Consider the following 26,773-nt stretch of genomic DNA (forward strand, 5'->3'; position numbering starts at 1 on the left):
TTATAGTATACAGATAAAACTTTAACTTCATTTAAATAATCTGAATTGTTAATAATTAAACATGTGAGGACACGGTGCCGCAGCGTATAGCTAGTTCACGGATAGCTCCTGCCTTGCGCTGTATTATTGCTGGTGCTGACGTGACACTGGAAGGATAGACGGATAGAATAATTAAACATGTACTACGAAGATATTTCAATGTTCCTTAAAAGATTTGAAGAATCGGTGTTCTAAGCTTACAAATGGCTTAACGTCTATTACAGAGCTGATTGTGTGGCGATTAGGTATTTGGAGAAAGAAAGTACGTTTGAAAGAGACAGTACTTCTGTAATACATTATTTCATCGAAGGTCACACATGGCGCAGCAAGCCTCTTGCGTGAGATATGAACAATCACTGCGCCACCGTGTTCCCATGTTTAATAACATGCTTTCATTCCTATCATCATGAAAATGATATCACGTATACATCTCAGTATTTTAATTATTCAGAGAGCTGTAATATCTCGAATGTAATGGATTCTGTGTCCTGTCGGAGAAAGAGAAAGAACGGAAGCACGTAGTGATTCACACACATAGAGCACATAGAAGATCAAACACAAAACAAAGCATTTAACGTGCTACTTGAGAAACTAGTAAAATAAACGATTTTAAGATGAAGTTTACGATGTTCTACTTTAATGGCAAAATAAACTACGTGATTAAAGTGGAAATTTCGAGATTAAAGTTGACATTTCGTGCTTTTTTCCCACTGTGTGCCTATGTTTTTTGTCTGTACCCTAATAAGCTTTCATATGACACTCAGACGGTGGGCTACGACTTGCCTTTTCACGGCGACTTTGATATGTGACTTCTTTTTTATTTTGGGCACTGTGCGACTTTGTTAATTTGATCTTTCGAGTTTTTCCGACACTCTGTCAGTCGATCAACTTTCTTTTGTTGATTATCCCACTGTTTAAACCAACAAATAGTACGTTTTTCCTTTGCCTCCACTTGGTATTCGCTGAAATTCTTATATTTTCCCCTGTGCTTTTCCCATTGTCTTTTCACAGAAGGCTATTTATATTGATTTGCATATTCAAAGAGGCGTAATTCTGGGAGGAGTTGGGGCGGGACAGAAGGCGCGTGCATGTGCGTTACTTTTCACGCTGATCGGGATTTATGTAGTGGAAGAACGTGAAATTTTGCGTGCACACAGATTCCTGCATCTGGATTTTTCTGTGCGTACGCACAATCCCGCTTTTGTGCTTACGCCATGTTATAGTGTGAGTTCTACGCACGGCGTTATACATGAGGCCCCTGGACATCCACGGAAGGCAACAGTGGTGGATGATCGCAGAATCATTTCCATGGTGAAGAGAAACCCCTTCACAACAGCCAACCAAGTGAACAACACTCTCCAGGTGGTAGGCGTATCGATATCCAAGTCTACCATAAAGAGAAGACTGCATGAAAGTAAATACAGAGGGTGCACTGCAAGGTGTAAGCCACTCATAAGCCTCAAGAATAGAAAGGCTAGATTGGACTTTGCTAAAGAACATCTAAAAAAGCCAGCACAGTTCTGGAAAAACATTCTTTGGACAGATGAAACCAAGATCAACCTCTACCAGAATGATGGCAAGAAAAAAGTATGGAGAAGGTGTGGAACAGCTCATCATCCAAAGCATAGCACATCATCTGTAAAACACGATGGAGGCAGTGTAATGGCTTGGGTGTGCATGGCTGCCAGTGGCACTGGGACACTCGTGTTTATTGATGATGTGGCACAGGACAGAAGCAGCCGAATGAATTCTGAGGTGTTCAGAGACATACTGTCTGCTCAAATCCAGCTAAATCCAGCAGTCAAATTGATTCATGATACAGATGGACAATGACCCAAAACATACAGCCAAAGCAACCCAGGAGTTTATTAAAGCAAAGAAGTGGACAATTCTTGAATGGCCAAGTCAGTCACCTGATCTTCACCCAACTGAGCAGGCATTTCACTTGTTGAAGACTAAACTTCAGACAGAAAGGCCCACAAACAAACAGCAACTGAAAGCCGCTGCAGTAAAGGCCTGGCAGAGCATTAAAGAGGAGGAAACCCAACATCTGGTGATGTCCACGAGTTCAAGACTTCAGGCTGTCATTGTCAGCAAAGGGTTTTCAACCAAGTATTAGAAATGAACATTTGATTTCCAGTTATTTAATTTGTCCAATTACTTTTGAGCCCTTGAAATGAAGGGATTGTGTTCAAAAAATGCTTTAGTTGCCTCCCATTTTTATGCAATCGTTTTGTTCACCCCACTGAATTAAAGCTGAAAGTCTGCACTTCAACTGCATCGGAGTTGTTTCATTTAAAATTCATTGTGGTAATGTACAGAACCAAAATTAGAAAAAGGTTGTCTCTGTCCAAATATTTATGGAACTAACTGTACACTTAGCTTTTGTTTAATGTCAGCTTACACTGCAAATAATTACTCGAAGTAAGCTCCTGACAAAGCCCAGTCCTGGAGTGGGGTCCCAACACATCGGGTTTCCCAAGTTTCTTAGGAACAAGTATGATGTCATCCATCCGTCTGGAGATGAGCTTCAAAAGTTTAGAGCAATCACCAGAGCTTTTTATAAAGCTTCTACAGTTGAAAGCTCCCAAAAGATGAGCAGGCAACAACCAAACATGGAAACAAGTGTGTACTGAGAAACTGTGAATAAAAAAAACAGCATCAGGTTGCTGTAAACCGTAAAGGGACCGTTTCAACTACTGGACACTCCTGCTCTCCTTTAATGGCCCACCCTAGTAATTTCCACTTGTCCTTTTTCATCTCTTTGTTAAGTTGCTTTTATGGCAGCATCAGTTTCTCTCTCTGTCAGCTGGCTTGCATAGTTCTTAATTTGTTCTAAACAGATCACAGCGACAAATTTCAAACCTTCAGCTGCAGTGGTCTCGTCTTAATGCTGGTCTTTAGTTAACTCTACAGGGAGATGATAGAGTTAGAGGTGTCTGCTCTGCTGGTCTGCGCTCGTCTGCTGCTCAGAGGGACAAATCATTCGTTCAAACTAGAATTCGACTGATTAGCCTGTCAGCATCTCTGCTGTTTATTTCATTTTCAATACTTTGTTAAAATAGTCATTTGATTTTAAATTGTAAATTCATATGGATTAGTGTCCTCCCACAGAAATTTAAATGTCCATCTTAAGATTTGGTTTGGGCGATGGATCTGCTTCTAAGGACAGTGAGCTAACCAAAAAGAGCAAAGGAAAGAGTAATGAATCCATGGACACTCTGCTGTCAGAGACGTTGGTGTGAGAAGTGGGATACAGAAAAGATCTACAGTCTGAATAGCAAAATGCTGAGTGCCACAGGGACCAAAAATAAACTTGGAGGAGAGCTGCTGCTTGTTTGGATTGAGAGGATTCACCTGGAGGGGCTTTGAGCATGCAGTTAGGAGTGCACCAGGCACAGCCCACCCAGAACATATTATATGTCTCAAATGGCCTTGGAGTGGCTGGAGGTTTCCATGGAGGGGGATGCTGCTAGCGATAGGGTGGGCCCAGTCAGGCCAGCTTGGCATGTGTCATAGCAACCTTCACCAGAAAAACTGAAAACAAATGAGTGAGTGGGTGAATGGTAAAGGAAAAGAGAATGGACTCATGAACAAATGTGTGAAAATGAATAAATGAACCAGTGAATGAAAAACAAGTAAACGAATAAGTGAAAGTAAATGAACATACAGTATATGTATGAATGAAAAATTAAAAAAGCATACAAATAAATGTAAAAATGAATTAATGAATGAGAGCGCATGTGAGGATGGATTAATGAATGGATAGGTGTGTGAATGTAAAACCAAACAACAAGAGAAAAATCAGTCAATGAGTGAGTACAAATGAATGAACTGATAAAGGAATGAGAGGGTGAATTAAAATGAATAACGAGTACAATTACAAATGAAGGAAAGCCGAAGGTTGCCGGTTCGAATCCCCGTCACTGCCAAAAGAGATGCTACTCTGCTGGGCCCTTGAGCAAGGCCCTTAACCTTCAATTACTCCAGGGGTGCTGTACAATGGCTGACCCTGCGCTCTGACCCCAAGCGGTATGCGAAAAACCAAGTAATTTCCTTCGAGATTAAAAAAGTATAATAAAAAAATAGTAATAAAAAAAAAAGACTAGGACCGTAGGTGAGAATGGACTAATGAATGAACCAGTGAGTGAAAAACAACAAATAAGTAAAAAATGAATGGAAAATTATATGAAGGAGTGAGAGTAAGAGAAAAAGAAATGAATGAGTAAACAAATGAATGAAATAGTGAGTGGGAATGGATTCAGGAAAATAAAACGATGAAAGTGAATGAAAATGATCATATAAAAAAGGGAAAATGAATTAATGAAACATGAATAAATCAGTAAGAGTCAATGAATGAACAGCATAGTGAAAAGGAATTGTTTTGTCTTGGTAGAGTTCTCTATGACTCTCCTTTCCCCTTTTGTATTAGTAATATGTAGCCTTTGTCAGAATGCCTCAAATCTCACAGACTTACCACTGTTTATAAGGTATTGAAGTATATAACCTCTCCCCATCTTCCCATCTACATTTATAACCTCAGGCAATTATATGTAGTAAAAGACAAGCTGGAGTTAAGATACACTTTAAATAATGTATTATTGATAAAAAATTCATAAATAATTACAATAAGCAAAGTACAATTGAGTACTGGCAACCATACAACCTGATAAACACTGATGTGTAGTTTCAGGCGGCACGCAAACTTGTTAGTTACTGTAAATGTCTCGAGTTTAGATAGATAGATAGATAGATAGATAGATAGATAGATAGATAGATAGATAGATAGATAGATAGATAGATAGATAGATAGATACTTTATTAATCCCAAGGGGAAATTCACATACTCCAGCAGCATACTGATACAAAAAACAATATTATATTAAAGAGTAATAAAAATGCAGGTAAAAACAGACAATAACTTTGAATAATGTTAACATTTACCCCATCGGGTGAAACTGAAGAGTCGCATAGTGTGGAGGATCAACGATCTCCTCAGTCTGTCAGTGGAGCAGGACGGTGACAGCAGTCTGTCGCTGAAGCTGCTCCTCTGTCTGGAGATGATCCTGTTCAGTGGATGCAGTGGATTCTCGATAATTGATAGCAGCCTGCTGAGCGCCCGTCGCTCTGCCACAGATGTCAGACTGTCCAGCACCATGCCTACAATGAAGCCTGCCTTCCTCACCACTTTGTCCAGGCGTGAGGCGTCCCTCTTCTTTATGCTGCCTCCCCAGCACACCACCGTGTAGAAGAGTGCGCTCGCCACAACCGTCTGATAGAACATCTGCAGCATCTTATTGCAGATGTTGAAGGACGGCAGTCTTCTAAGGAAGTATAGCCGGCTCTGTCCCCTCTTGCACAGAGAATCAGTTAAGGCATCATTTGTGGTCATCTTTCATCAGAACAGGCCACATATGCTTGTCTCAACATGGCTGCCGAGCTGTGCTCTTCCTTGTGTTGTCCTTTTCAGTTCATGATGTGTGAGATGCTCTTTCATCAGTATGGTAAGAGAGGGGGTGAGGTAAAGCAAGCAAATTTATAGATTTTCTGTCCAACCCCTACAGCCAATAGGGCATCATGGTACTTAAAGGCTTCAGATACAAGCCAATTCCAAACAGCCATACGTCAGACCAATGGACCTTCACACCTGCCACCCCCCAAAATTATTTGTTACGGTGAAGCTTGCCAGTTTGGCCGTCGGGCTTTCCTGTGGGGGTTAATTGAGAGAGTCGAGCAGAAAATCACTGGCCAGACTTGTTTTAGGCACCTTGTTGTAAAATTCACTATCCTGAGTTAGTCCTAGGGGGTTAACATGAATGCTTCTCACTAACGAAACACTAATATTACATTTGCTTTGTCTAAGTTACAAATAAAGACATACAAAATATTTATCAGCTTGTATGCAAAATTTCACGCCACAACAGGAATGAATGAATTAACGGAATTGTGGTGAGTAAATGAGATTGGATTACTTAATGAATGCGGGAAGGTGAATAAATACATGAATGAATAAATGAAAATGAATTAAAGAATCATGTTCTCCCTGTGTCTCCGTGGGTTTCCTCCCACAGTCCAAAGACATGCAGGTTAGGTACATTGGCGATTCTAAATTGTCCCTAGTGTGTGCTTGGTGTTTGGGTGGGTGTGTCCCCTGCGGTGGGCTGGCGCCCTGCCTGGGGATTGTTTCCTGCCTTGCGCCCTGTGTTGGCTGGGATTGGCTCCGGCAGACCACCCGTGACCCTGTAGTTAGGATATAGCAGGTTGGATAATGGATGGATGGATGAATTAAAGAATCACTGAAAATGAATATATAAACGAACAAACAAATGAAAAAATAGTGAGATTAATTAATTGAATGATTGAATGAATTAGTGAAAATCCATCCATCCATCCATTTTCCATCCTGCTGAATCCTAACACAGACTCATGGGGGTCTGCTGGAGCCAATCCCAGCCAACACAGGGCACAAGGCAGGAACCAATCCTGGGCAGGGTGCCAAACCACCGCAGATTAGTGAAAATAAAACAAACAAATGTTTCAAAATGAATGAATAAATGACTGGTATTATACTATTGGTCACTTCCATGATTTGGGCCCAAATGTCCATCATGAGTGTTGATTTCTATGTAACTTAAGACTTACAAGCACAAATGTGACTCTCTGCTCCAGTGCCACACCTGCAGGCCAGTCTAGCAAAGCCCCCTCACGTGACAGGACTTTTATGAGCTGCAGTTGATGTTTCTGCCTCACTGAGCTCGGTTCAGATCTCATGCCCAGTAGTATGGAGAGACTGTCTGTCCTGCCAGTGTCTGTGACAGTTTTCTTGGCCTGTTCTAAAGACATGGCGATTTCAAATACAGTATCTCCTTGGTTCTTGCCTTGTGCCCAGTGCTGCCAGGATAGGCTCTGGGACCTTGAATTTACATGAAGGGAGCTTCACTTACAGTGGTGTGAAAAACTATTTGCCCCCTTCCTGATTTCTTATTCTTTTGCATGTTTGTCACACAAAATGTTTCTGATCATCAAGCACATTTAACCATTAGTCAAATATAACACAAGTAAACACAAAATGCAGTTTTTAAATGGTGGTGTTTATTATTTAGGGAGAAAAAAAATCCAAACCTACATGGCCCTGTGTGAAAAAGTAATTGCCCCCTTGTTAAAAAATAACCTAACTGTGGTGTATCACACCTGAGTTCAATTTCCGTAGCCACCCCCAGGCCTGATTACTGCCACACCTGTTTCAATGAAGAAATCACTTAAATAGGAGCTGCCTGACACAGAGAAGTAGACCAAAAGCTAGACATCATGCCAAGATCCAAAGAAATTCAGGAACAAATGAGAACAGAAGTAATTGAGATCTATCAGTCTGGTAAAGGTTATAGAGCCATTTCTAAAGCTTTGGGACTCCAGCGAACCACAGTGAGAGCCATTATCCACAAATGGCAAAAACATGGAACAGTGGTGAACCTTCCCAGGAGTGGCCGGACGACCAAAATTACCCCAAGAGCGCAGAGACGACTCATCCGAGAGGTCACAAAAGACCCCAGGACAACGTCTAAAGAACTGCAGGCCTCACTTGCCTCAATTAAGGTCAGTGTTCACGACTCCACCATAAGAAAGAGACTGGGCAAAACGGCCTGCATGGCAGATTTCCAAGACGCAAACCACTGTTAAGCAAAAAGAACATTAGGGCTCATCTCAATTTTGCTAAGAAACATCTCAATGATTGCCAAGACTTTTGGGAAAATACCTTGTGGACTGATGAGTCAAAAGTTGAACTTTTTGGAAGGCAAATGTCCCGTTACATCTGGCGTAAAAGGAACACAGCATTTCAGAAAAAGAACATCATACCAACAGTAAAATATGGTGGTGGTAGTGTGATGGTCTGGGGTTGTTTTGCTGCTTCAGGACCTGAAAGGCTTGCTGTGATAGATGGAATCATGAATTCTACTGTCTACCAAAAAATCCTGAAGGAGAATGTCCGGCCATCTGTTCGTCAACTCAAGCTGAAGCGATCTTGGGTGCTGCAACAGGACAATGACCCAAAACACACCAGCAAATCCACCTCTGAATGGCTGAAGAAAAACAAAATGAAGACTTTGGAGTGGCCTAGTCAAAGTCCTGACCTGAATCCAATTGAGATGCTATGGCATGACCTTAAAAAGGCGGTTCATGCTAGAAAACCCTCAAATAAAGCTGAATTACAACAATTTTGCAAAGATGAGTGGGTCAAAATTCCTCCAGAGCGCTGTAAAAGACTCATTGCAAGTTATCGCAAACGCTTGATTGCAGTTATTGCTGCTAAGGGTGGCCCAACCAGTTATTAGGTTCAGGGGGCAATTACTTTTTCACACAGGGCCATGTAGGTTTGGATTTTTTTTTCTCCCTAAATAATAAAAACCACCATTTACAAACTGCATTTTGTGTTTACTTGTGTTATATTTGACTAATGGTTAAATGTGTTTGATGATCAGAAACATTTTGTGTGACAAACATGCAAAAGAATAAGAAATCAGGAAGGGGGCAAATAGTTTTTCACACCACTGTATGTTGAAGTTCTGTACTGTTTCCACTAGATGGCAGCCATTCTTTCTTTTGTGTATAAATGTGAGTCCCTAACTGCAGACAGCGGGATTTGAACTGATTTTATTTTATTTTTTTTTTGCTAGAGAAGAAAAATATTTTTGGCTTCCTAGGTGACACTGCTAAAAAAGACCCAAAACAAGTTGGACATCATGCTTTTGTTTCTCTGGTGGATGCTGGTCTGGAAATAAACTGTGCCTACCCACTGATGCTGCGCGCAGAACGCAAAGTGGATGTCATCATTTCTGTGGACTTCAGTGCAGGCGACATATTTGAGGTATTCATACATTTACAGATTGCAGCTAAAACCCTGGGTGGTTATCATTATATCAATGTGGTTTATCTCTTTCTTGAGATTATATTGCTTATGTCTTGTGATCTATAAGACTGATTTGACAGAGTCAAGAAGAAAAGTTGGGGAGCCAACTGGGTCGCCCCGTTTAATGCACAAAACAAAGATATTTACCAGAGACAAAAGAAACAAAGCAGTTAAGGGGTAAATTGACTTAAATAAAGGCATCTGCCTAGAAATTTAGCCTTGAAATGGCTCGTCTAAAAGTGGGATCAGGCTTTGGGGAGTTCTGAACTGGATGATACTCAGGTCCAAAAAGCAGGTCCACCTTTCAGGGCCTCCATTTTTAATTGTGTTTGGGTTGAAAGGGGCGGAGCTTCTCAATCTCAATTACCCTTATTGGACATCTTGTCAGCAATGTGTGGTAAACAAAAGGAGACCAGCCACTTAATAACAGCGCCCTCTCTTGTCCCAGAGTGGTATCTCATATCAGTTATCAGTTGAGCCTGGAAGGTGATCCTCAATTATCTGAACCTTTTTTTGTTGTATTTTTAGACCCTGGTCGAAGCCAAACAATACGCAAAAGTCAATTGTCTGCCTTTCCCTCCTGTGAAAATCAATAACAAGGTGCCAAATGACTGCAATGTGTACAGTGACCCGGCAACTCTGACGGTTATTCATATCCCACTGGCAAATTCAGTAAATGCAAATGGTAAGTAAAGTTCAATTGTGTGACATCTTGAGAACACACTTGATTTATTCATTGTGTATGACAATAAGAGGAGCTTCATAAAGAGGAAATAAAAGATAATGAATATTTTAACCTTCAGGTATTCCCTTCATGAACTTTACAGATAAAAAAAACTTCAGGGAGATTACAGAGTCTTTGTAGCACATCAGACATGATGGCTTTCAGTTGATGTTGGACAGTTCAATTTTTTCCATTTCCTTTTATTTGCTTTTAGTACTAGAGTGTTGTACCATGTTAGCCACTATGGATATAGTGAGAAGTTAAGCAAAATGACACCTTTAGGAGAGATGGCAGTGGCATTTTTAACCAGATTGTTTAATGGAATATTAGGAAAGTGAGAGGATGCCTGAGGAGTGGAGAAGAAGTGTACTGGTGGGCCGATATTTAAGAATAAGGGGGATGTGCAGGACTGCAGTAACTACAGGGGGATAAAAATGATGAGCCACAGCATGAAGTTATGGCAAAGAGTAGTGGAAACTCAGTTAAGAAGTGAGGTGATGATTAGTGAGCAGCAGGATGATTTTGTAACGGCCGACCTCTTACCCGGCCGGCAGCTACACTTCCAAGACCAGTGGCCTGGATAATTTAATGAGCTGAATCTAAATATCAAGCCGTAACCTCTAACAAATAAAAATTTTCCCCACAATCGACGGTTTAATTAAGCTCACAAAAACAGGTGATATGTAAAATAGGTGCGTAATTATATTAAACGAACAACAACAAAAAACAAAATGCACAATATATATATATATATCCCTCCACCAAAGCAACAACACCATATATATATATATATATATACACACAATAAACCCTCCCTTGCCCCTGTAACATATAACAAACAACACAAATACCAAAAACTGAATGAGATACGGAAATGAATGTGAACTTGAGTCCGGTTATAAAAAAATTTTCCTGCATGCGGTTCACTGAACTAGCGAAAAATGAGTCGTTTGATTTTCCCCGGACAAAATGGAGCAGCCTCACCGTGAATCCTCAGTGCGTGGTGGATGATTAATTCCAAGCCCCGGGGTCTCTCGTGATGAGGTTATTGAAGCAAGTCCGGCGGATAGAAAAACAAACTGGATGGAAATGCGCGATGTGGAATATAACAGGTACAGATGGCTCGTGGTCGTGAATGTGAAAAATTTCCTTCTCTCCTCTCCTTCCTCTTCTCTCTTCCTCCTTCTCTTCTCTCCCGGATTACTTAAATAGTCCTGAGATGGATGTAATTGAATAATAGCAAACAGGTGGTTTTCCAGGATTGGGGTTGCGGTCTCCTCCCATTATCCGTCCCCCTTTACGGGGACGACATTCACTGACACACATGGTACTAACACTGACAACACTATTACTACTATGTAGCCCCGCTACATTTTCATGCCAAGAAAGAGCACCACAGATGCAATGTTTGCTCTGAGGATGTTGATGGAGAAGTTTAGAGAAGGCCAGAAGGAGTTGCATTGCGTCTTTGTGGACCTGGAGAAAGAATATGACAGGGTGCCTCGAGAGGAGCTGTGGTATTATATGAGGAAGTCGGAAGTGGCAGAGAAGTACGTAAGAGTTGTACAGGATATGTAAGTGTGACCGTCTATGGTAGGAGTGACGGAGGTGGGATTACATCAGGGATTGGCTCTGAGCCCTTTGTTATTTGCAATGGTGATGGACAGGTTGACAGACGAGATTAGACAGGAGTCCCCGTGGACTGTGATGTTTGCTGATGACATTGTGATCTGTAGCGATAGTAGGGAGCAGGTTGAGGAGACCCTGGAGAGGTGGAGATATGCTCTGGAGAGGAGAGGAATGAAGGTCAGTAGGAACAAGATAGAATACATGTGTGTGAATGAGACGGAGGTCAGTGGAATGGTGAGGATGAGGGGAGTAGAGTTGACGAAGGTGGATGAGTTTAAATACTTGGGATCAACAGTACAGAGTAATGGGGATTGTGGAAGAGAAGTGAAAAAGAAAGTGTAGGCAGGGTGAAATGGGTGGAGAAGAGTGTCAGGAGTGATTTGTGACAGACGGGTATCAGCAAGAGTGAAAGGGAAGGTCTACAGGATGGTAGTTAGACCAGCTGTGTTATATGGGCTGGAGACGGTGGCACAGACCAGAAAGTAGGAGACAGAGCTGGAGGTAGCAGAGCTAAAGTTGCTAAGATTTGCATTGGGTGTGACGAGGATGGATAGGATTAGAAATGAGGACATTAGAGGGTCAGCTCAGGTTGGATGGTTGGGAGACAAAGTCAGAGAGATGAGATTGTGTTGGTTTGGACATGTGCAGAGGAGAGATGCTGGGTATACTGGGAGAAGGATGCTAAGGATAGAGCTGCCAGGGAAGAGATAAAGAGGAAGGCATAAGAGAAAGTTTAGGAATGTGGTGAGAGAGGACATGCAGGTGATGGGTGTAACAGAGCAAGATGACGAGGACAGAAAGATATGGAAGAAGATGAATCGTTGTGACAACCCCTAACTGGAGCAGCCGAAAGAAGAAGAAGAAGAAGAAGAAGATTGGTTAACTAAAAAGATTACAATACACGAGCTTTCGAGGCAACTCAGGTCCCTTCTTTAGACAAGATGTAATACAGAAACTGGAATTTCCTTTGTTTATATAGGACAAATAACATTGGAAAACCTTGTATCCAGCAAGGGGGCATTACCTCACTAGGAATGAGTTTTTTTTTGTAATTGCGGCGTGTTACATAACCTGAATCTACATCGATATAGTATAAAAAGGCTATACCCCTCCCTTAGTGATATGGCGGTATAGGAGAAATAACTTAGCTTTGTTTAATGTTGGCTTATGCTGCATAACAGATGAAGAAAGCTAATGGCAAGAACCCAGTTCAGGAGTGGGGGCCCGATGTGTAGAGTCTGCCATTTTCTTCATGCAGTGGAAGGATTTTCAGGATCGGATGACGTTATCTCCCATCCGTCCTTCAGCTTCAAAGGTGTGCCGCGCAATGTCCCAAGGCTTTATACTCTTATTTCACATGTAGGCCCCTACTTAGGTGAATCATACAATTCCAAACAAGGCAAAGAGGATACAGTTTCATGCCAACTTTGACAGACAAAAACAGTATTCAACAGTCCTCAGTCTGACTGCCCGTTTCCCAGTTGTGTCTCTCTGTCTGGTCTTCTAATGCTTGCCTAGCAGTTCTGTATGGTGAACCCCTGTGCTAAATCTGGCTCTGTGTCAACTGTGTATGTGAGTAGGAAAAGGCAGATTTACAAAATATATTTGCACAGGGTATAGTGACATATTAAACTTATGCTTATTACAAACCTTTAAGTGAGACATCTTAAATGTAAAAAAATTAACAAACCTCTCCAGGCTAAGATTCATTAAGCAAGAGAAGAGAACAATGTCTAGTCAAGATCTTTGGATAAGATAACTGTCCAACAAAGTCTTTTGAGGTTTCTGATGAGTTTTTTCAATACAATGTGACTTTCAATAAGCTATTGACTCAGTCGATCCACAACGAAGATGGATTCCAAAACTAGAAGCGCTAACCTGCAAAACTGAACCTCAAGTTGGCTAACCTGCTGGGGGCAAAGAATACAGATAAGAGGAAAATGGGATCTTCAGTGGAGTGTCTCATGGATTTGTTCTGTGACCGTAACATTTTCTGATTTTTATTAATGACACTGATTTTGGTAAAGTTGGTAAACTTATGAAAAGTCACAGATGATACTAAAATTGGAGGACTGGTTTACAGCAAAGAAAGCAGCAAAAAGAATTCAAAAAGACCTGGACAAGCTACAGAACTTGGTAGATAAGTTCAAGGCGCCACATGTGCACAAAAGGAACATCAGTTAGAAATGCAAGATGAGAGACACTGTCATACAGGAAGCAACCTCCGAAAAGAATTTAGGATTTATACAGACAAATTTTTCATCATCTAAACAATGTGCAGCAGTGATTAAAAATGAAAATGATATATTAGGTTATATCATAAAAACTGTTATATAAATCAAGGGACGTTATGTTAAGACTTTAGAACACACTAGTGAAACCGTATCTGGAGTACTGAGTGCAATTCTGGTTACCACAATACAAGATAGACATAGCAGCACTCGAAACTGTGCAGAGGAGAGCAACCAAGTGCACCTGAGAACTTTAGGAGAATTAAACCTGTTTAGTTTCGAGCAGAGACGACTACATGAGGACCTAATTTAGGTCTTCAAAATCCTCAAAGGCATTGATAAAGGAAATCCAGCAGAATTCTTTCAGCTTAATGGTGCTTCACATACTCAGGGATACCTGTGGATTTTAAGGGGAAGTGCATTTGAGAAGGCAGCCAGAAATCACTTCTTTACTCAAAGAGTTGTAGGAATCTGGAATAAACTACCAAGACATGGAGCTGAAGCAGAAACCTTGATAAGCTTTAGGAAGCATCTGGATGAGACGTTGGGACAGCATAGCCATTAGCTAAACAAGTGACAAAAACAGGAGGAATGTTCTCCTCTTGTTTGTCTTATTTATTATGTTCTAAGGATTATGCCTTGATATCAATCACCGCTTCCATCTCCTGGGGCCTCATGTATAAACGGTGCGTACTCACAAAAATGTTGCATATGCCCGTTTCCACGCTTATATCTCAATGTATAAAAACTAAATTTGGCGTAAAGCCACATACATTCTCACGTCAGCTCAGTCAATAGTGTACACAAGTTTTCATCTCAGTTTTGCAAGTTGGCAGTGTCAGCCTCAAAGCAGTGCTACTATTCCTGGGAGGTTTCCCTTAATTTTTTAGATTCACATCCCTGACGTGTTTTTATCAAATACACTGAAATTAACCACTTATCCTTTTTTTAGTTTAAGGCATCTGATTGTAATCAAACTGTAACCAAATAATGGTCCAAGGAATGGCCAAACTATTCCGAATACCATAGCTGTTTTAGCGTTGTTACTCTCAGTGCACCACTCAGACTATTTAACCCACTGTATCCGAGTGTGGAATCACAGCTCTACAGCAGCTGATCAGAAAGCTCTTCAGCAGGTTGTGTCAAGAGCAGGGAAAATTATCAGGATACAGCTTCTAGCACATGCTGCCTCAGCCATGCGCATAGTCTATTTGAACTTCTCTCATTCAGCAAACGCTTCTGAGCCTTTCCTGTAGGGACCTTGTGGTTCAGAAACAGTTTCATCCCAAAAGCTCTAAACGCACTCAATCAGTCAATCAAGTGCTCCCAGTAGAACTGTTCGTACTTCTAAGTAAAATAATAAGTACCTCACTGAAAACTTGAATTAGATTTGTAATATTGCACAACCTGAGACAGATAATTTTCATTGTTTTTATTGTATTATTTTTGTTGTTGTTATTTTACCATTTTATAGGAAAATAAGTTTATGGAGGATTTGCATATTGAATCTCATTGTGCCATTCAATAACATTAAAGGAATTCAATTCAACAGAATAGGCTGTCAGAGTAGTGCAGAGTCAATCACCTGCTCCTCAACACCACAAAAACAAAGGAGCTTGTTATTGACTTTAGAAAAAATAAAACTGACATCCAGCCACTCATCATTGGCAGGGCCTGTGTGGAGAGGGTACCGGTGTTCAGGTTTCTGAGCATTGAGCTGGAGGATGACCTGGAGTGCCAACACCAAGGAGCTGCTGAAGAAGGCGCAGCAGAGACTGTATTGTCTGAGAATCCTCAGAAAAAACCATCTTCCCAAAAATCTGCTCCTTGTCTTTTATCGCTGTTCCATCGAGAGCGTGCTTCCGTATGGACTGTGCGTGTGGTATGGCAGCTGCACTTCCTCAGAAAGGAAAGCGCTCCACAGGGTCATCAGGTCATTGGAGAGAACAATTGGCTGTACCCTCCCCATCCTGGAACAAATCTACACCTCCCGATGCCGCAAAAAAGCAATAGACATTTCACAGGATTCATCACATCCCAGTCAATTGCCTCTTCCAGCTTTTGCCATCGGGCAAGAAATACAGAGCAATGAAAACCAGGAGAAACCGCCTTAAAAACAGCTTTAATCCAAAAGCAATCATGGTCCTGAACTCAAAGAAAACTGCTCCATATCATTGTCTAAATGTGCAATATAGACCTTAAGTCAACAAGTACAATTTGTACATTTAACCAGTGCAATTTGTATATATGACAAGTGTAATTTGTATATATTTGTAATGTACTTTTATTACTATTCCTTTTCTTGTTTTTTTTAACTGTTATGCCTCACACTGAGTCGACAGCACCTTCAGTTTTGTTGTTCCTTTGTAAAAGTGACAATGACAATAAAGATTTATCTATCTAGAAGAGATCGCGTATTTACAGATGATTACGACTGGCTTCTAAGCTGATTTAGATTTCCAAGAGCAATATTCTTAGACCTCTTGATATCATTTTTAAGATGAAATGCCATAAAGTATGTATATTACAGTATACAGATAAAATGTATGTTGTTAATAATTAAACATGTGAGGACACAGTGTCACAGCGCTAGCGAAGAGTTCAGCGATTGTTCCTGCCTCGTGCTGTACTCTTGCTGGGGCTGGCGTGACCCTGGATGGATAGATGGATAGAATAATTAAACATGTACTACGAAGAGATTTCAATGTTCCATAAAAATTTTAAAGAATCTGCGTTCTAAGCTTACAGACGGCTTGACATCTATTACAGAGGTGATTGTGTGGCGATTGGTTATTTGGAGAAAGAAAAGGAAGGACAGGAATCGGGGGTTAGTATGTTTGAAAGAGAAAGCACTGCTACAATAAAGTATTTCATCGAGGGTCGCACACGGTGCAGCAAACATCTTGCGAGAGGCAGATGGGGTGCCAGCTCATCACTATCACTGTGCCCCCATGTTTAATAGCATGCTTTAATTCCTATCATCATGAAAATGATAAGTATACATCTTAGTATTTAAATTGTTCAGAGAGCTGTAATATCATGAATGTAATGTATTCTATGTCCTGTCGGAGGAAGAGAAAGCCCATTTAAGAATCATGTAGTGATTCACACACAGAGTACATTGAAGAACACATAGAATAAGAAGCATTTCACGTGCTATATAAATGTAATGAATTATTATTATTATTATTATTACTTTAGTTACGATGGGATTTGAGAAACTAGTAAATTAAAAGATTTTAAGATGAAGTTTATGACGTTCTACTTTAATGACAAAATAAACTGTGATTAAAGTGGAAATTGACCTTTTTTACCCCACTGTGTCCCTATTTTTTTTCTTTTCTCTGTACCCTAATACACTTACATATGACACTCAGACGGTGGGCTACGACTCGCCCTTTCATGTTGACTTTGATATCTGATCACTTCTTTTTTTATTTCGGACAATGTGCGACTTTCTGAACTTAAACTTTCGAGTTTCTCTGACACTCTATCACTCGATTGACTTCCTTTTGTTGTTTATACCACTGCTTAAGCCAACAAATTGTAAGTTTTTCCTTGCCTTAATGTCGCATTCGCTGAAATTCGATTTTTCATATGGTTTTTCATTTGACTTTTAATTGAACACTGAATGGGAAAGGGCTATTTATATTGATTTGCATTTGCATATGTGTATTATATTGTATTGTATTGACCCCCTTCTTTTGACACCCACTGCACGCCCAACCTACCTGGACAGGGGTCTCTCTTTGAACTGCCTTTTCCAAGGTTTCTTCCATTTTTTCCCTACAAGGTTTTTTTGGGAGTTTTTCCTTGTCTTCTTAGAGAGTCAAGGCTGGGGGGCTGTCAAGAGGCAGGGCCTGTTAAAGCCCATTGCGGCACTTCCTGTGTGATTTTGGGCTATACAAAAATAAACTGTATTGTATTGTATTGTAATATGGGGCGGCAGGCATGTGCACGAGTGTTGCTTTTCACACTGACCGGGATTTATGTAGCGAAAGTACGTGGACGTTGGCTTATGCATGGTTTTGTGCATCTGAATTTTATTTGTGCGTACGCACATTTCCATTTTTGTCCATACGCCATGTCTTAATGTGAATTGTACGCACGGAGTTATGGATGAGGCCTCTGATCATTTTCAATTCCTACAAAATTCCTCTGAATGGCTGCCTCTCTCCCAGTAACCATAACAGGTGCATCCCATGAACGATGCCATATTAAGTGATTAGATTAACTGTTGTGTTCAGTTTTGTTGAAAATGGATTGATTGTTATAAACTCAAACGCCATTATCATTTATTTTCCAACTAAAAGGTAAAGGAACTTCACATCCTTTGTTCTGATTTCTGTACTTTTTGTTTTACAGAAATGGACATATCTGAATTTCCCACCGAGAAACTGAAATACAACAAAACAGAAATTGCCAAGCTGTTCATGGAGGCTAAAAATAACATCACCCGGAACAAAACTAAAATACTGGAGGAAATCAAGAAGAAGATGCATCCTTTATAATTTAAAAATAGAAAATGGAAATAATAACTGTATGTACATTCACATCAAGTCAGTTTGTCGAACTTTACTTGTAACGTTCACAACACACCTAGAAAGTGATCGGTTTTACGTAACTCTGCACAAATAATCAAAGTAGTCAGTAGGGAAGTAGTGGTGCCTGTCTGCTCTAATTTCACAGTAGTGACCAAACCAAAAAAAAAAATTAAAAACATTATAAGGAAAGATGCTAAAACGGCTCTCTATTCAATAACTTCTGCCCCTTCCCCCACATTGCAACATGTTTTTCCGACTTATAGAAATAAAATGCAGCACAAAACACACAAATTGCAACAATCAACTGGTCAGAATTGGAGTTAGCCACTAGAACGCCCAGCTAGAAAAATAAAATATTGGCTGAGTAAATGATGATGGAAAGACAGAAGCTGATTATGAGATAAACTTTTTGACATTAGTAGTCATTCACCTGGGGCCTCATGTATAACGCCGCGCGTAGAACTCACACTATAACATGGCGTAAGCACAAAGCGGAATTGTGCGTACGCACAGAAAAATCCAGATGCAGGAATCTGTGCGCACGCATACTTTCACGTTCTTCCACTACATAAATCCCGATCAGCGTGAAAAGTAACGCACGTGCACGCGCCTGCTGTCCCGCCCCAACTCCTCCCAGAATTACGCCTCTTTGAATATGCAAATCAATATAAATAGCCTTCTGTGAAAAGACAATGGGAAAAGCACAGGGGAAAATATAAGAATTTCAGCGATTACCAAGTGGAGGCAAAGGAAAAACGTACTATTTGTTGGTGTAAACAGTGGTATAATCAACAAAAGAAAGTTGATTGAGTGACAGTGTCGGAAAAACTCGAAAGATCAAATTCACAAAGTCGCACAGTGCCCGAAATAAAAAAGAAATCACATATCAAAGTCGCCGTGAAAAGGCAAGTCGTAGCCCACCGTCTGAGTGTCATATGAAAGCTTATTAGGGTACAAACAAAAAACATAGGCACACAGTGGGGAAAAAAGCACGAAATGTCAACTTTAATCTCGAAATTTCCACTTTAATCACGTAGTTTATTTTGCCATTAAAGTAGAACATCATAAACTTCATCTTAAAATCGTTTATTTTACTAGTTTCTCAAGTAGCACGTTAAATGCTTTGTTCTGTGTTTGATCTTCTATGTGCTCTATGTGTGTGAATCACTACGTGCTTCCGTTCTTTCTCTTTCTCCAACAGGACACAGAATGCATTACATTCGAGATATTATAGCTCTCTGAATAATTAAAATACTGAGATGTATACGTGATATCATTTTCATGATGATAGGAATGAAAGCATGTTATTAAACATGGGAACACGGTGGTGCAGTGATTGTTCATGTCTCACGCAAGAGGCTTGCTGCGCTATGCACGACCTTCAATGAAATAATTTATTACAGAAGTACTGTCTCTTTCAAACGTACTAACCTCCAATTCCTGTCCATACTTTTCTTTCTCCAATCGCCACACAATCAGCTCTGTAATTGACGTTAAGCCATTTGTAAGCTTAGAACGCCGATTCTTCAAAACTTTTAAGGAACATTGAAATATCTTCGTAGTACATGTTTAATTATTCTATTCGTCTATCCTTCCAGTGTCGCGTCAGCACCAGCAAGAATACAGCGCAAGTCAGGAGCTATCCGTGAACTAGCTATACGCTGCGGCACCGTGTCCTCACATGTTTAATTATTAACAATACAGATTATTTAAATGAAGTTAAAGTTTTATCTGTATACTATAAGCAACATATTTTGCTGCATTTCATCTTAAAAATGATATTGTCATCATACGCGCTTTATAAAGTAGCGCAGGTTGTGTAATATTATAACTGTAGTGCAAGTTTACAGTGAGGTGATTGTACTTATAAGTACAAACAGTTCTACAAGGAGCACTTGATGGACTGATTGAGTGCGTTTATAGTTCTTGGGATGAAACTGTTTCTGAAACGCGAGGTCCGTACAGGAAAGGCTTTGACGCTTTTTGCCGTGGTTGAGGTGGTGTGTACTTGAAACTGTATACCGATAATTCTCTTTCTGATCATCTGCTGCTGTGATTCACACTCAGATACAGTGATATGAATACTCCGAGTGGTGCAGTGAGAGTAATATGGAAAAAGATGATCCGCAGTGGGAACCCTTAACGGGAGCAGCTGAAAGAAGAAAAAGAAGGTGCAGTGACAGTAACAACGCTAAAGCAGTTATGGTATTTGGAATACTATGGCTATTCCCTGGCCCATTATATTGCTACAGGTTAATTACAATCAGATGCATTACACTAATAAACAATATGCAGTTAATTTCAGTGTATTTATAAAGCCGCGTCAGGAATGTGGAGCTAAGAAAGAAAGGATGAGCACACAGGAACAGTAGTTTGACCATTCTGTGGACCATTATATTGTTACAGGTTAATTACAATCAGATGCATTAAATTTATGGACGATATGCGGTTATTAATTTCAGTGTATTTGATAAAGCCGCCGCCATGGATGTGGATCTAAGAAAGAGTAAACACACAGGAACAGTAGCACTGCTTTGACGCTGGGTGCCGCCAGTCTGCAAAACCGAGCGGAGAAATTGCGTACGCCAAGGTATGAGTTACCGTGGAAATGTGCGTGGCTTTACGCCAAGTTTAGGTTTTATACATTGCGATTTGAGCGTGGAAAGGTTCGTACGCAACATTTCTGTGCGTACGCACCGTTTATACATGAGGCCCCTGGACCAAAAAAAAAAAAAAAATCATACCAGCTGTAGGAAAATACGGCATATGAGTGTATTCAGCAGGATAGAATTGAAAATTGTACAGTTTTGGAATAGCAGTAATATTTGAGATTGTTGGAAAAACTACGGGGGAGATGCAGAGGATAATAATAATTCTTTGAGTAGTGAGAAAAGCGCTATATAAATACAAAGTGCTCAGCAATTGCACGTTAAGGGCCTTGTTCAAGGGCCCAACAGAGCAGAGTCTCTTTTGGCATTTACAGGATTCGAACCGGCATCCTTCTGATTGCCAGTGCAGATCCGTAGCCTCGGAGCCACCACTCCTCTGTGGATGCATTGCGCTAGCAGTGGTGGCCCATAAGGAGCCCTGTTTCTAATTTTTGCCAATGCCCCAACAAGGTTGGACTGACTTCCTGGCTTCCCTACCATGTGTATTGCTGAAATGTACATTGCGACTAAAGTACATTGGTAAGGGGCCATAAACATGTGGGTTACCCAAATCAAAACAACCCATTTTAAAAAACATTTCCATATTCGTCAAAGAAACCATACTCTATATATAAAGACAAGAACAAAGCGAAAGGATATACATCCATCTATCCATTTTCCAACCCGCTGAATCCAAACACAGGGTCACGGGGGTCTGCTGGAGCCAATTCCAGCCAACACAGGGCACAAGGCAGGGAACCAATCCCGGGCAGGGTGCCAACCGCAGGACACACACATATTTAACTTAATTTTAAATCTTAGAAGTAACTGAAGCAGCATAAAAATATGTGGAAATATCTCAGATAAAACTAAATTGTATATTTATCAAACAAATGTGACTATAAATAAATTATACCAACATATGTAAACTGAATTTTTCTTGAAATATGTTTTTTGTTGCTTATGTACATATGCATTCTTTAATTTTTAACTTATTTATTTTTATGACCCAACAAACAATTGTTAGGATCACAAGCAAACAAAATATCAAAAGCATGTGAGGCCTTAATTAGTCATCACTGGCTTACCTAAAAATAAGGTGAGGCTACCTGGGTGAGGCCTAAACTCGAATGGCAGGTTTTGGTTTGTCCAGGCCCCCAGAAATGGAGAAAATGACTTTTAAATGGCCAAGATACTTTACATGATCCAAAATAAACTAAAATGCTTCTCAAGAGAAAGGAGAACAGCAAACCTGTGGCTTGAGAAACACTTCCACAAAACAATCTTTATTTAAGGAAAGAATTTATTTGAATATGACCCAAAAAAAGAGCAAATAGGATAAAAGGCAACTCGTAACAAACAAATCCTAATCCAAAATGCAATAATGATAAAGCCAGAAAAAGGTAAAATGGACAAAATAATGTACTACTGGAAATGCTCAAAATGAATCAATGAGGGATTGTAATAAGAATGCAAGTTTAATGTCACTGTGCTCTGTAGAAGAAATTATTTTATAAATCCATTCAGCATTTAGAAGTGCTTAGCCAAGCATAAGACAAGCTGGACGGAGACAGCGTGAGGAATGTGTAGTCAGCCTAAAGACAGGTGTTTGCTATTTTGTCCTCTGTTGGAAGTGAGCATGGGATCTTCTTTCTTTGTTTGGAAATGGACTATTTGCCGACGTGGGGGCCTGCACGAGGAGGAACCAGTATAAAAGGCTTGGACAGCAGCCAAACACTTCGAAGCCAATGGACGAATGGGTGATATCGTCATCCGTCTCGAAAAGCCTTCCAGCACAGTGACAAAAGATGGCAGACTGTACAGATCAAGATCCCACCTTGGTATTGTCTTTGTTATGCCACGTAAATCATCAGTAAAGAAAGCAGACGGGAAGCCTATGGCAAAGTTATTTTCTCTTATGTTATTTTTACCGCCGTATCACTATGGGAGGTATATCGCCTTTTTATATCATATCTATATAGTTTTTGGTTACTTAAAATGCCGCACTTACAAAAGAACTTATTCCAACTAGGGAGCTATACTGTATCGCCCCCTAAAGGAACAGGGATCCACTGTCCAGCCTCCCAATTATACAGTATATAGGCTGAGGACAGTTCTTCAGCAGTGACTCCGCCTCTTGGGGTTGTACCCACCAAACACAAGGACCATAAGTGAACACATCATAAATGCATGCTAAATAATAAATAAACATGAAAATACTAACAAAATGCTCGTTCACTCCTGAGCGTGTTCCATTTTCGTTCACGAGGGCATTTTCATGAAATGACTTATTCAACAATATTTTAAGAAAAAATATGTGCGTTTGTAACATTGTGAACACACCATCGAATGACTCGACATATGGATAATGTGACACGAGTAACTTGAGGAAATTTTCAACAGTTAGTAAGTAGTTAGGCGTTACAGTACAAACTCAGACTGCCTGCAATAAAAACAATTAGTCTCACAGGAAATTGTGACATCGCGTTATTTTAAACTTTGGTGACATTTTAATTTGTTGAAAAATTTGTCATCCTACTTACGGCCTGGCACATCTTGAGGTATGTTATACTGCTGAAATATCAAATTTATTTATACAGCAGACAGCTACACCAAGGTGCTGTACAAAGTAAAACTAAAATAAAACGGTGACATAAAAACACTGAATAAAACTTTACAAATACGATAGATAGATAGATAGATAGATAGATAGATAGATAGATAGATAGATAGATAGATAGATAGATAGATAGATAGATAGATAGATAGATAGATAGAGATAGACAGATAGATAAATATACAATACACAATGGTCTCCAAACCCCAAATAGTATAATGACTTCCAAGCCATAGCAAAGCAAACACATTATTCAGTGTCTCCAAAAGCCCAAGAAAAAAAGATGTGTCCCTTAAACAGAATTAAAATGTCAGAACCGTGGAAGAAGTTCTAACAAATAAAGAGAAACTCAATGCAGAGGTTTGGAGCAGCCACTGAAAACACTCGGTCACCTCTCCTAATGAGGTGAGAATGTGGAGCCGATAACAGAAACAGGGAAGATGATCTTAGGGTTCAGGAGGAAGAACATTGGATGACGAGACCTGAAATATACAGAGGAGCCGGATTATTTAGATTAGATTATATAAAGTTTATTAATCCCATGTGGAGATTCAGATGCATACAGCAGCAGAAACATAAAAAACAAGGATACAGACTCAGAGGGCAAATATTACAATCAATTGATAAAAAAATAAACATATTGTGCAGATATTTCAAAATGAACTGAACGAGTACATCAGGTGGAAGCACTAAATTGCCTGATAGCAGTGGGCAGAAAAGACCCCCCCGCCCTCAAGGTGGAATGAACCTTTGGCTAAAAGTGCTCCAAGGCAGCGCCTCCTGGAGGGGATTTTTCAAAATGACATCCAATTTTCCCACCATTCTCTTTTCCACAACAGCTTCCAGTGTTCACACTGTGATGAAGCAGGCTATCCTGATAAGGCTTTGAGCTCAGGTTGTTTCCCCAGGAGACTGCAGCATAGAACACCACACTGGCTACACTGGAATTAGTAGAACATTTCCAGCAGCTGGGCGCAACAAAACACCTGAGTGTTCTTAGCAAGTCCAGTCTGCTCTGGTCCTTCTTGTCCAGTGCCACTGTGTAGCCACATCAGTCCAGTTTGTTGTTTATGTGGACCCCCAGGTACTTGTAGCTCTACACCACTTCCATGTCCTCCCTTGAATGGTGACTGGTTTCAGAGGCTCCTTAACATTCCAGAAGTCCACCATCAGCTCCTTCGTCTTGATGATGTTGAGTTGCACCACAAGACAAAGTCCTACAAAATCTTCCTGTACTCCGACTCGCCTCCATTATTAACTCTTTTAGGGCAGATGTCGACAGGAGGGGTTGAGGGCACATGTCGACAAAACTCGACATCCAGGGGTAGATGGCAACAATCAGCTGTTAATAGCGATAAAACTCACTGTTACATCACAGGCATTCCCTCTCTGCTTGGAGGAATGTTAGACTCATTGACTCGGCATCTAATCCTTCCGTGTGCGTGAATTGCGAAATGTAAACAATTGTAAACAAAAGCAAGATGGCATCGACATCTCACGAGGGAGCGAAGCGAGTGAAGAAAAGAACACTCGGCAGACGATGTTTTGCACATTATCGCGGAGTCAGAATCTGATTTTGTTGACAGTGATCAGGAGATCGAGCAAGAGAGTGAGGAGCCAATGTCCGCTGATCGGCTGCCAGCTTAGCACATTCGCACAGCCGACGCACCTACGGCAAGATTCGTTTGGAGGAATACCTAGACATTGATCCGTGGGAGCCAAACTGGCTACCGGACTTCACAAGACAGCATGGCTTGCTGTTGGACACGACAGATTACCAGCCGCTGGACTACTTCAGGCTGCTCTCTCCTGATGCTGCTTTTGAGCTACTGTCAGACGAAACACACAGGTATGCAGAGCAATTATTTGTATCACGGGCTGCACTTACACCGCATTCTCGTTTTTCAAAGTGGAAACCGACAACAAAAGACGAGATGGAGGGCTTTGTGGCATTACAAATAAAGATGGGACTACACTGGTGATACAATTTCAGGGAGCATTGGTCAAAACGTGCTTTATCTCCTGGTGGCTTTGACAGGTTATGCCATGTGATGATAGGTACGTGATGCTGCAAAGATTTATTCACTTCTGTGATAACCAGAAGCAAATCCCAAGGGGTGAGCCAGGCTATAACCCCATGTATAAAGTTCAGTCCCTGCTTGACATTGTGGAAGCAACATCTAAACAATTTTATCAGCCTGGCTGTGATTTGTCTGTGTATGAATCTATGATAAAATACAAGGGACGTCTTTTTTTCTGCCAATATATGCCAGACAAGCCCACAAAGTATGGCATAAAGGATTTTGTACTGGCAGAAGCAAACTCTGGTTTCTGCCTGAAAGTCATCACATATACAGGAAAGTATTTCTTTCAAAGACAGAACTGTCCCCTGACAAGTCAGGTTGTGCTGGAGCTGCTTAAGGGCTATGAACGTTTGGGTCATGTTGTGTACATTTGGACAATTTTTATACATGACCAGAATTGTTCATGGAGCTACAGAGCAGGGGAATCAGAGCTTGTGGCACAGTGAGGGTGAACAGGAGACACAGGCCTTCACATGGCTGAAGATGAAAGGAGCTGACAAGATGGTTTTCATGCGGGCGGAAAACCTGGTGGCAGTGGCATGGCACGATGTCAAACTTCTCTCTACAATACACACTACCAATATATGTGAGAAAGTGCAGCAGCAGACAATTGAAAAGGAGGCACCAGTGCAACTCGTATTGTAAGCAGTGCAATGTGGCAATGACTGCAATTGGATGCTTTGAGCGAGATGAGACTTGGCAGGACTTTGCTGTGTAACATGTATGTGAAATCAGAGTATGCAGGCTCATACAACATCCATCCATCCATCTTCCAACCCGCTGAATCCGAACACGGTCACGGGGGTCTGCTGGAGCCAATCCCAGCCAACACAGGGCACAAGGCAGGAACCAATCCCGGGCAGGGTGCCAACCCACCGCAGGACACACAGAAACACAGCCACACATCAAGCACACACTAGGGCCAATTTAGAATCACCAATCCACCTAACCTGCATGTCTTTGAACTGTGGGAGGAAACCCACGCAGACACGGGGAGAACATGCAAACTCCACGCAGGGAGGACCCAGGAAGCGAACCCAGGTCACCAGGTGTCCCAACTGTGAGGCAGCAGCGCTACTCACTGCGCCACCGTGCCGGCCCTCATACAACATGCAAGACATTAACATTTGTCAAAAGTACATTTTTTTTGATGATTTGATATGTTACACAATTGCTTCGTGTTCTTTTTTTAAAAAAAGTTAGTTTTTGGGAAAAATATTCAGCCCTGGAAGAAAAGAAACAAAAAAAAATTAGCCCTAAAACAGTTAATCCAACCTATGATGGATGAATCATCTGAAAATTTCTGCAGAGGGTAAGCACTGCTATTGGGCTGGAAGTCTGCCGTGTAGATG

At 40.8% G+C, this 26,773-nt stretch overlaps 1 protein-coding gene across 1 annotated transcript in view; it reads left to right on the forward strand.

The window, feature by feature from the left end:
* The window catches only part of LOC127526979 (cytosolic phospholipase A2 gamma-like), a 110,950-nt gene extending 92,859 nt beyond the window's left edge, over nucleotides 1-18,091 (forward strand). Inside the window, exons 12-14 of the mRNA XM_051924230.1 lie at nucleotides 8,712-8,902; nucleotides 9,473-9,629; nucleotides 17,894-18,091. Coding sequence (XP_051780190.1) covers nucleotides 8,712-8,902; nucleotides 9,473-9,629; nucleotides 17,894-18,039 — 494 coding nt within the window. The 3' untranslated portion in view covers nucleotides 18,040-18,091. The remainder of the gene's footprint in view (nucleotides 1-8,711; nucleotides 8,903-9,472; nucleotides 9,630-17,893) is intronic.
* Nucleotides 18,092-26,773: the final 8,682 nt, after the last annotated feature.

The sequence above is a fragment of the Erpetoichthys calabaricus genome, chromosome 3 (assembly GCF_900747795.2).
Source record: "Erpetoichthys calabaricus chromosome 3, fErpCal1.3, whole genome shotgun sequence".
NCBI classification, from domain to species: domain Eukaryota; kingdom Metazoa; phylum Chordata; class Cladistia; order Polypteriformes; family Polypteridae; genus Erpetoichthys; species Erpetoichthys calabaricus.